Here is an 11,069-nt window from a genome sequence, read left to right as displayed (position 1 = left end):
CATGTGCAAAAAGAGATCATTCAGAAGATTATAGTATGATAACAAATAGTGGCTTTACACTGTAAAAGCAACCTATCTTCAGAAGTATCAGGTCTTCTATGTAAGACAAGATTAAAGAAAAAAATCTTATTTCTAGCTGAGTGAAAATTAATCTTTACAAGAGGATGGCAAGATTTTTTTTCTGAAATAAAACATCTCAAAAAAAAAAAAAAAAAAAAAAAAAAAAAAAAACCTGAGATCACAAGTAGAAAATACGTTTAAGCTCAGATGTTTAAGATATGAGAAAGAATAGGAACTAGAACCTAGCTGGTAATTTCACATTATTTATATATGTGTGTGTGTGTGTGTGTATGTAAAAGATATAAATGTAGTGATAAAAACCGTCAAAGGAAATGGCATTTGATTAAAATATGTGACACTAAATTCTGATGACAAATTCAAACACAAATTACTTATATGGGATTATATATCTTCATATGTATAAATACACATCCTCAAATGTGTGGATTTGGTACAAATGAATGAATGCCATCAGTCTCTTTTCTCAGTCTGCAGGTCATATGTACATGGGATGAACTACAGAGTGGTGATTGTTCGAAGATCAGGTGAAAGGCATTACAAAGCCTTGTTGTTGAAATTTATGTTTTATTTTTAAAAAGTGAGATGTCAACTTGCCTTTGACTTTTTCTTCTTAAGAACCGCCCTATTTACATTTCTGTAACTGTTATGTATATTTCTTGTATTTTTAAGAGCCCTATGGTAATAGTTAATGAGAGAAACAGAAGTGTATTTATTATGCCAAATATTTATTCCATGCTACCATTACTCCCACTTGTATATCTGATGTGTACTGAACTTATTCATTGTGTCCAGGACATTATGTAAGGGGAAAATATGCATAATGTTGTTGTGGACAGTACATCCCACACTTAAACAGAATCAAAGTCCTCTTTAAGGCATTTTCTAGAATCTAACCAGAGATACAGATGGCAAACATTCAGCACGCTTTGTTTGCAAATTTCAGTGTACCCTTTAAAATCTTTCTGGATATAAATGGAATTTTTACTTCTTATGCACTTTAAAACATCATTTAGGACGTGTGTCTGATCTTTTCTCTTTGATTTTGCTTTTAGTAACAAAGTAGAATGACCAGAAACTTTTGGAATACAGTGGCAAAGGTGATGGTAAGGAAATGTTTGTTGGTTTTTTTTTTAATTCAGTTTTATATTATAGTATATATGGAATTAAAATGTTGAAAAGTTAATTTTGAATTTTAATTTAGTAGAAAAAATATAATCTACTTATTAATACCTTTTCAAATATTGATCTCATATCAAACACAGTATGAAAGAAGACCTGATGTAACTTATGATGTTGTTAAAGGCTATGTTTTTTTGACTTGTTTTTTTTTTTAAATATATGCTTATATATACATATGCATATATGTAAGGTGCATGATAGTAAGATATTTAGTATATTTATTATAGTTATAAATAATTTAACTTCTGAGTTTTAGGAATGTATTTTTATCACTGTTTCACAGATTTTGTGGCAGAAGATTATACATTTCTACAGGAAGGAAGAGAGCATACAACTGAATGGGATTTGAATTGATTTGATTTAGTTCTGGTTTTTGGGGTTTTTCCCTCTTTCTCAAGAATTATTTTCATATTTTGAATTATGGTTCCTATATGTGAAGGAAGGTCCCAACCTGGAAACTGTAATGTGTGTTTAATTCAAATTTAACAGTTTAAACAAAGACAGAAGCCCTCTAGTACCACTAGATGTCATCCTGTGGTCACTGAGGATGTATAAAAAGGAGCATACGACTAATAACCCATACAGGTTACCTGAAAATCGGTAGAAAATTGAAAATGGGTGTACCACAACAAATATTTTTTGTTACAAATAGTAATAAAAACATCTCATGCAACTTTAAAAGGTATCACTGTGAGTCCAGGAACTAAGATATATTTGCATATTGTTTTTGTAACAGCATACCAGTAATTGCTAGTTTATTAACTCAGACTAGGAGTTCATACACACTTTAAATGATCTCTGGGGTATTTAATAATATTAAAAATGGGGACAGATGATAAAGGCATTGTGAGTGCAATGCAGTCATACAGTCTAAGGTTTCTTCTGCAGTGCCACCATTTGTATTCAATCTTGATTTATTTCTACAGATGGGTTTCACTTAAAACCCTGGAGATGAATAACTCCAAAGTCTGATGATGTTCAACACTCATTTCCAGTTAGAAATTTTGCAAATGTTCCTCATGTTTAGAATGAGACTAACTCCTGGGACCAATTATTCAAAACATTTACTGTGCTTGAAATCTAGTCTCAGATACAAATATGCTGCTTCAGTGTATCTCCACCAAGAGTACTGTGGTCTGCTGGACTTTTTTTGACAAATCCAATTCAGTTTGCACTTTGCTTTGATGGCTTTGTAATAAGAGAAAATATCCATGAGAAGCTACTTTTCCAGTGCTTTAGTTCTGCAGACAATGCCTGTAGCCCAAAGGCTCATCTTGTTAGTAATGGCCCCAGTTCTGACCACTTCTCTACAGGCATAGAGCCTTTCCTGCTTCACCTTTGTAAATTAATGCAAATTTAGGTTTTGAATTTCTCTCATGAGTTTTGATGAAAATTCAAATTTCCCTTATCTGTGAGTCTTGTTTAGACATGTTTTTAGTCATAGTTAATAAAAAAAATTCTTATTTCTTACTTTTATTAAATTTACTGTTGCTAATGGTGCTAGCAGGGAGTGGATGGTCTTCAGATCTGGTCATGGTGGAAAACCTCAATTTGTGGCACCGGTCTCTTCCAGATCCAGGAGGCTGTCAAAGTTTGCAGGCAGCTTTTTTGGTGAATGCCTAAGTAGCCAATCCTGTAAGTAGATCACTACAGGAAAAAAATTTCTATCTTGTAGGCTTTTAATATTTGTCACTAGAACATGTGAGCAGACAATATAAAAATATATGTAATTCTTTTCAGGACTAATGTAACAGATTTTTGTTCAAGTTAAGGTATAATAAATGTAGTTGTTATTTCACCAGTTACACTCACTCCCTCTACACTGAATATTATAATAGAATAAGCTTAATATATTATATAATGAACTGGGACATATATATAAAATATACAAGTGTATTTCATTTAGCCTTCATAGATAAGTCTGTCTGCTACCAACTTAGGTCTGTCTGAAGTACTGAAGTACTCTGTCTTTCCTTTTCTTTCTTCCTTTCTTTCCTTTTCTTTCATTTTGAGAGTATCTAATCAGACTTCTCACAGATGCACTCCTTGTATGAAGGGTAATTGTGGGGTTTCTTTTTCTGAACAGTATTAAAATTACATATTTCTGTGTAACCACTACGAGCCTCATGAAGTAGTCTCAGAGCTGTGGGGTAAAGTTTAAGAAACATTTTCACATTACAATACACTGAAAAGTTGCAATATGAAGTTTTTTAAATTGATGGAACTACGCAGGTAACACAAGTTAATCAAGGAAGTGTCATGCTGGTTTTTTAACAAATAGCAGATTGCTGCTTTAATATGGGGCATACCACAGAAAGACTCAGAAGCTTTAGAAGCTGTGGGCAGTCGAGGGGAATGTGTTTCTCTGTGATTCCATTTTTTGCAAATGTCAGGCAAAGACTGACCTCATTTTGTTGGTAGCTGGTAACAGAAGACAAAAAACCTGTTTACGTTCCACAGGAATTAATGTCATGATTGTGGTGAAGTCAAAGAAGAAGCATTTGCGAGGGTTTGTTCATTAGTGAACTTTCTGGGCAACATTTCAGTGCTCCTTCTTTTCCTTCAATATGCTTCATCTCATCTATTTTTATTTTATTCAGACAGTAGAGAAGACAAAAATTTATTTGTTTCTGAAGTCGTTCTTCATAAATATAGTTTGCTATACTTGTGCTTATGTTGTTGTTACAAGGAAATTTCATAATATTTATAAAATTCTAATTTGTGAAGACAAAGATGTTGAAGAATTATTAAAAATATGTCAAACTTATTCTGCTGCCTTCTCTTGAACTTATTTGTTCATTAAATAAACCTGAGGTGAGATCTGGGACCTCAGAAAATTTACATAAAAGAATAGAGAGATATTGATATTCAGTTCTATAAACAGGTTTGTAGTTTCTATGAACCACATATTTTTTTACTAGATTTTATAATTTGTGGAACTTTTCAAAAGTACAGGTCATAGTATTTGTGGAGTAACCTATTTTTCCATACATTCCTGTCATGTATCCAGGAAAAAAATCCAAGATAAAATAAAAGGACATGCACTAGCTAGGATTAAATAAAAAAGCACAGGTAATCAGTGATAACAAAAATAAGAGTGACTAAACAGTCAGATAGTATTCTCTAAAGTCCCTCTAGTTTCTGTCCATGACCTGAAGACAGTGGTTGAAAAACTTCTTCCCACAGTGCCTTTGTAAATAAATGTTTTGATGGAGAAAGACCTCAAAGTAAGGGGATACTGCTCATTACTGGGAAGTGAATCCCTTTTTCTTTAGGATGCAGTGATTTCCTAGGGGTGGCTAGTCTTGCCAATGTCCTTGGCAGCACAGTGGAGGCTGCCTCTGCGTAACTTCAAACTCTGGCCATCCTTTGACTTGCCTTTCTAGTTTACTAAAATCATCTACTGGTAACTCCCTTATATTAAGGAGGAAAAATGTGTAGTGAGGAGCTGCATCCTTTCCCACCATCCTAACAAAACTTCTCATATATAAATCTCATTCTACATCTATCTCAGTCCGACCTGTGGCATCCTAATGATTTGAAATAAGTAATCTGATTGCCCAGGAGTGCTGCATAGATTGCCAACTACATTCAATGCAGTGTTTGTCCAGGTTTGCTTTGTCCCATCAGTTTTAGGTCTTCCCAGGGTGTGAAAGACCTGTGATGTGCTGCTGTACCCACTTACCATTACTTTGACTCTGCTGCTGCCTGGTGCACTCCATTATCCCTAAGACTACCCCTAAAAATGCTGATGAGCAAATGCAAAATGGTTATTTTCTGCATTTTTTCCTCTATTTTTATGCACTTCCTGAAGGATTGTAGAGAATATTTCCTTTGTGGTTTGAGCACAGTGATTAGGCTGATCCTGTGAGTGGCAGGATATACAGTGGTTATAAGTGTAGAATCAGATGGAAAGCCAGCACTCTGATTGCCCTTCACCTTTATTGTACATGGAGACAGGCTGCCCATTCCTTTCTGTTGCATGCTTCTAAAAAGAAAATATTTGTACAATATTTTAGCCTGTTAGAGATGAAAGGTGCCTTCAGATGTGTTTCAGCTTCTTGAGCTAAAATCTTTCCCTCAGGCCCAGGGAAACCTAAGATCTTTATATTAGTCAGTGTTCACAGGCAGCTGATTCCTAAAATGTAATGGTTAACTGGCTTCTATTATCAGTACAGGAAGCTTGTTAAAACCCCTCACTAATTTACTTCATTATTTCTCATCATACTTCTCCTCTGACATGACAATAATCCATACTTTGCTGAAGTTTATTTAAATGATTGAAAACAAATTGCTTTGTTGTGTATCTTTATATATATGTACAAAAAAAATTAAATCCCCTTGTTTGCAGCTCAGATTCTCTCTTGGTTGCCACCCCTTGCTCTATGTGACACTTCCTATTTTTGTTATGAATAGTAGAAGTAAACCTCAATGCAGGTAAAGGTTTGAAACTCACACTCCTATATAATCTATTTGTTAAACTTGGATTTGAAAAGACTTGGGTTTCACAGTGTGCGACAGCTGAGAGTGTAAGCCAAACTGATTGCACAAAACAGTTGTTTCTGTCTAGTTAGGCTCTTAGACTGCCCTCACCACTGAAGCTTCTGCACTCCTGCTAAAATATATTGGGTGCACTAAACTGCCCTTCCCACATTTTCATTGCTTTCTTTTCTTGTTTACATCAGGACATTTTTCTGTTTTTTTCCCTCTTCTGGTTAGATTATTTACAATATGTGACAAACCAGCCATATCTTTCAGCTACAGCAGAATTAATATTTTGTTCAGATGCTCAGGTTTTGCTTCAGTACTTTGTTACTCTCTGTTGAGAATGATTTATTTTATTTGTTTTGCAATATTTTACTGATTTGTCTTGGTTTTATCTTAAAATGGTCATTTTATTCTATTTTATTTAATTCCCAACAATGTCACTATGGTCTGGAGACTAACTTTTTGTTTTCTGAAGGGTAAATTGTCCCTAAAAGGGTCTTAGTTATGATGCCTTGGAGATTTGTTATTTGCTGCAAATTTTTTATACCCCAACCTATCATAGATGCAGCACTAATAAAACACAAGAAATGCAGAAGCACTCGGTGGATGATCTGGAGGCCATCCTTCTGACAGATATACAGAAGAATAGTTTGAGATGCCTGAGTGTATTCTTGAGTTTCTGGAAGGATTTACTTAGACCTTAGGGAGAAAGAAAATCTGCTTAATATGAAAGAGTTGTGGGGGAAAACATGACAAAATAAAGCAAGCCTCAATTTGTAGAGTTATATATGTGGGAGGGAAGCACAAAATACTCAAAAATCTTGGCCTCCCACATTCTATAAAGGAGGAATGTGGGGGTAATATTTGCCAAAAAGAGATCTGGTTTTGGTTAAAGAGATCTTAGGCTTAATGTGGATTCTAGGGATAATACAACAGAAGTAGCATAAAGTGCATCAGCTCTGAATATTAATTGAATTGTAAATTTTCTCAGTATCACTGAAATACCTAGTTCAAGATAATCTTTGGACTTTTCTTAGGTAGTTAAACTCTGCCTTCTGAAGTTAAACTTCTGAAATTTCTGAAATTCTAAAGAATTATCTGGTTATTTCACTTTCTTGTGAAGCCTAAACTTTATTTACTTCTTAATAATGCATTGCGAAAAATAACACATGAGAAATACTACTAAACACATTAATGAAAAAACCCAAATCATTACTCTGGGAAAAATATAAGATGTGGAATAGTACGGCAGACTAGGTTCTTATCAGATTACTTTTATTGTTCTAAAATGAGTGGTCAGTCATCTCCTCTCAACGGCTGATGTTGATTTACTACAGAGGAAGGAAGCAAAACGAAGCAGCTCAGACTGGGTACCTAATTCATGGCTGATTTAGGGGAGACAGATCTGCTCTGAGGCACTGCTCCTTTGCTGTGCTGACTCCATCCCTGGAGATACTCAGAAGATGTCTGGACATGGTGCTAGGCAGCCTGCTCTAGGTCACCTTGTTTGAGCAGAAGTATTGGATGAGATGACCTCCAGAGATTCTTTTGAATCCCAACTGTTGTCTGATTCTGCAACATCTGTTAAAAAAATCCCCAAAACAACAACAACAACCAAACAAAAAAACTCCAAAAACCCACAAAACAAAACGCAATCAAAAAAAGACATTGCAAGAAGAACGTAGTAACATGTTAATTTGTAAAGAGAAAGGTGACCTGATAGAATGAATAGTATGATACTGTTTTTTTACAAATTTCTTTGGGCAGTGCTGTCTATGGCTTCTCTGCTAAGCAATCTTTGTGCTGTTATGTTTTTGATTTCTACAAGTGGGGATCCTCAGGAACGGATTGAATATAGGTCTGCTTAAATTAGTCAGGTAATGAAAAAGAAGGAAACTTACATGGTTGTCAGTGGTGTTTGATGCTTACCTTTGGCTCAGTAAGTACCTTGTTCTGTTGAGGTTTCTCATACCCTGAAAGGCAGTAGTTTAGAGGATGAGGAGTGTTTAAGGTACTTGGTTTGTTTCCCTTTCCTTTTTTAGGAAGAGATGTCTTATGAGGAAGGCTTCTGCAGTGTAGTTGCTATTGTAGGTTCAGTTTCCTCTCTTGTATCCCTTTTCTTGATTTCTGCATTGTACACTAAAACATTCCCCTGTTGCCTGTGGATTCCCCATCTCATCTCCTATCACTGTTTCTCTAAAAAATTGAATTCTAATTACGAGGACTAAGGAGTCTCAGGCAGTTTCGTCTAACTTAGAGGGGTTTTCATCTAAGTAATTTGTGTTAGGAGAAAGGTACTGGACATCAGTCTGTACTGAGATTATCAGACATTCATTGCAGGTTTTGGTTCAGATAGATTTCCTAAGCAGTTGCTCTACAAACAAAAGAACTTTAGATTTGTTAGTTTTCTCTTTGGCATGATGAAATGTGGAGCATTTGGGGATTTTTTTTCACAGAGGATGTTTTCCAACAGATATCATTTAAAAATAGAAATCTTTCTGCTCTTTCCAAAATCAAACCAAAACAAAAGTATTTTTATAGTTTTCATGCCAAAATATACAGAAAGTTTGTATGCCATTATGGGCAAAACTGACTCTAAAGCAATAGAACCTTCTTTCCCCCCAGATTTCCTATTTCCATCTGCACTTGTTACTATTAATATTTTGTTATCTATATTATCCTGCCCTTTCAACAGTCAATAAAAAAGCAAAATTGATCTCTCCTAACACTCCCCAGTAAATGCTGTGCTTTGGGAACTGTTCTAAACAGCACTGCATAAAAACAAGTTATTTTTAAGTACTTTTGTCTATCACTGGCAAGCAATGTTTTTTCACAAGCAAGTTACTAGAACACCAATGTAACTGAGACCTCCTCATTAGTGTTCACCACACTTTTAAATAAAGGAAAGTAGAAAGCAGATTCCTTTTCCCCACACCTGTGAAAGTAAAACCAGAAAATGTAAATTATGTCCAATAAGCTGTTTTACATATATTTTCTTTTTCTTTACATTAACAATGGCATGTGTTTGATACTTCATTGAGATTAAAATCTTGCCTTTCAAAACTTTACTTCTGACCCCTTGTGGAAATATTCCTCAAGTGCAGATTTGTGCCTGATTCTAAACACCTTATCCCTTTCCTCTTGTTCTTCTTCTCAGTTGCACACAAATTATTTTTATCAATGCTGTGACTGCCTCTGAGAGGTGTTTGTGTACAGTTTGGTCATGGGACTGGAAACAGATCCTCAGGAAAAAGCTAGTTGGACTGTTATTTACATCTGGAATACATCTATGGTTTATTTTTGGAGCATCTTGTCCTGAGGCTTCCAGGAAAACAAAACTGGGAAAGACCACTTCTTCCTAGCCTAGCTGTTCCTAGATAGAGGACTAAGGCAGGCACCTATTTTTAAACTACTGGGATGCTTATATATGTTTTAGCCCTTTCTTTCTCCACAGCAGTTCAAGTCCTACAGATCCACAGATAAGGTAATAATGAGTTTAGGCTCTTGTCAGTAAAATCTGGAGGAGCACTAATGAAATGAGTGTTGGCTTACAATGTCTTAATTGCAGTAGGATGTAACCACTTGTAGTGAGCCACGTACATGGCACTGAGTGGACGACAGAAGCCAGCGTCTTCCAGGGAATACAGCTGCAATCCAGGGATGTGCAGTGGAAGAATCCTTCCCCAAACCCACAGAAGACCAAGCAAGGAAGGAAGGGGCGGTACAGAATTGGGTGACAGAGCAGAACTCCCGTGGCACCTGCGCTGGGAGGTGGCACTGTGCTCGCGGGGATGGCAGAGCAGAGCGGCACATCAGCAGTGCTTGGCGCTGCTGTCAAGGACAGAGCTGCCCTTCTTGGGGAGGGTGACCCTCCGTGTCACGGCCTTAATAATAAATTCAGAGCGTCTGTTAGGAGAAAATACCCTTTGCTTCTGGTTTACGTGTTTACTGTATAACGTTGTTAGTTTACACACACCTCAGAGTGCTTCATTTCACTTGAAAATTATTAATTTGTATGGGGTGGGGGCTTGTAAAGAGACTTCCTCTTCAGTGTTGTTAATAACCACAGGAATTTATTTAGAATTAAACAAATTTAGAGAGGTTGAAGGCCACTGACTAACCATCACGGTCTAGGAGCTCAAGTCAGCCAACATCAAACTGGAAATAGGTTCATCCCTGTCCCATCAATCCACCCTGCCCCATAGATCCACCCCATAGATCCATCCCTGCCACATAGATGTGCCCCATAGATCCATCCAACCTGCAAAGATTGCTTGAAACAAGAAGCGTAATTTACTCTTGAACTGCATTATACATTGCCAATTATCCATGTTTTCTCAAAGATGTGCTTTAATTCACTGCAACTTGCTGTTTTGTATGAAGAAAATTCCACAATCTTTCCTGTGTAGGAGGCTCTATTAGCTTACAAAAATAGTTTATTCTGGCCTTAAAAGCAAATAGTCCATTTTCAGCTCATTTTTATCTTAGTTTTTGGGCAAGTTGCACACCACTCCTGGGGTGTGGCAGTGAAGCTAATAAGATGCTTTTACTCAATTTCCAGAGGTCTGATTTGACATGTTCCTACAGACTGGTGCTTCCTACTATCTCCATTTGACCCAGCTGTAGTGAGAGCCAGGTTCTGGGGCTTTAGATTCAGAAGTGTTCAAATGTGATTATAAAGTTATCACCATTTTTTCTGTCCTTTTTGTAGGCAGGATTGTGCCTAAGTCCAATGGGCCATCTGCCCCATATTTGGTCTACACTTCATTTGAAGACATCCTATGGGACGTCAGTATATTTTTTTTTTTTTTGACAATGGAAAAATAAATATAAAATAACTTCAATGGGCAGGCCTTTTAATATGTTTCTTTCATTAAAATTGCAACTTTAAAAAAATCAAAAAATGTTCTTTGAAGACAATATGTAGATCAAGATAGCATATGAAGAATTGAAATGAAGGATACACTGGTTTCATTTTACTGATAAAGCATGCAAAACTATTACAGAAAATACTATAACATTCCAGTGTTCCTGGAGGTTTGTGACTGTGGTGGGGATCTTTTTGGCAGGATTATAAAATAGACAGCTAAACTGAATCTATGAACTAAATGCAGAAATATGTTTCTTTCTTTGGTTATAAAAAACCAGGTGCTGAGATGAAAATATAGCAGACCTAACATCTAAAAGATGGTGTTGGATTTTATAAGGTGACAATAATATCTGGAAAACTAAAAAAATCAATACCTATCCATCCCAAAATATATATTTGAGGGGGCATAGCCAAGATCTTATTAATCAAAGCATGATTCAACATCCTTCCT

At 35.9% G+C, this 11,069-nt stretch overlaps 1 protein-coding gene across 1 annotated transcript in view; it reads left to right on the top strand.

The window, feature by feature from the left end:
* Nucleotides 1–968: 968 nt before the first annotated feature.
* The window catches only part of FILIP1 (filamin A interacting protein 1), a 114,749-nt gene continuing 104,648 nt past the window's right edge, over nt 969–11,069 (top strand). The window contains exon 1 of the mRNA XM_085576430.1: nt 969–1,184. Within this exon, the coding sequence (XP_085432556.1) occupies nt 1,146–1,184 (39 nt within the window). The 5' untranslated portion in view covers nt 969–1,145. The remainder of the gene's footprint in view (nt 1,185–11,069) is intronic.

This window comes from Lonchura striata, chromosome 3, assembly GCF_050655825.1.
Source record: "Lonchura striata isolate lonStrDom1 chromosome 3, ASM5065582v1, whole genome shotgun sequence".
NCBI lineage: Eukaryota > Metazoa > Chordata > Aves > Passeriformes > Estrildidae > Lonchura > Lonchura striata.
Note: the sequence above shows the minus strand (reverse complement) of the source record. Positions and strands in the feature narration are given on the sequence as shown.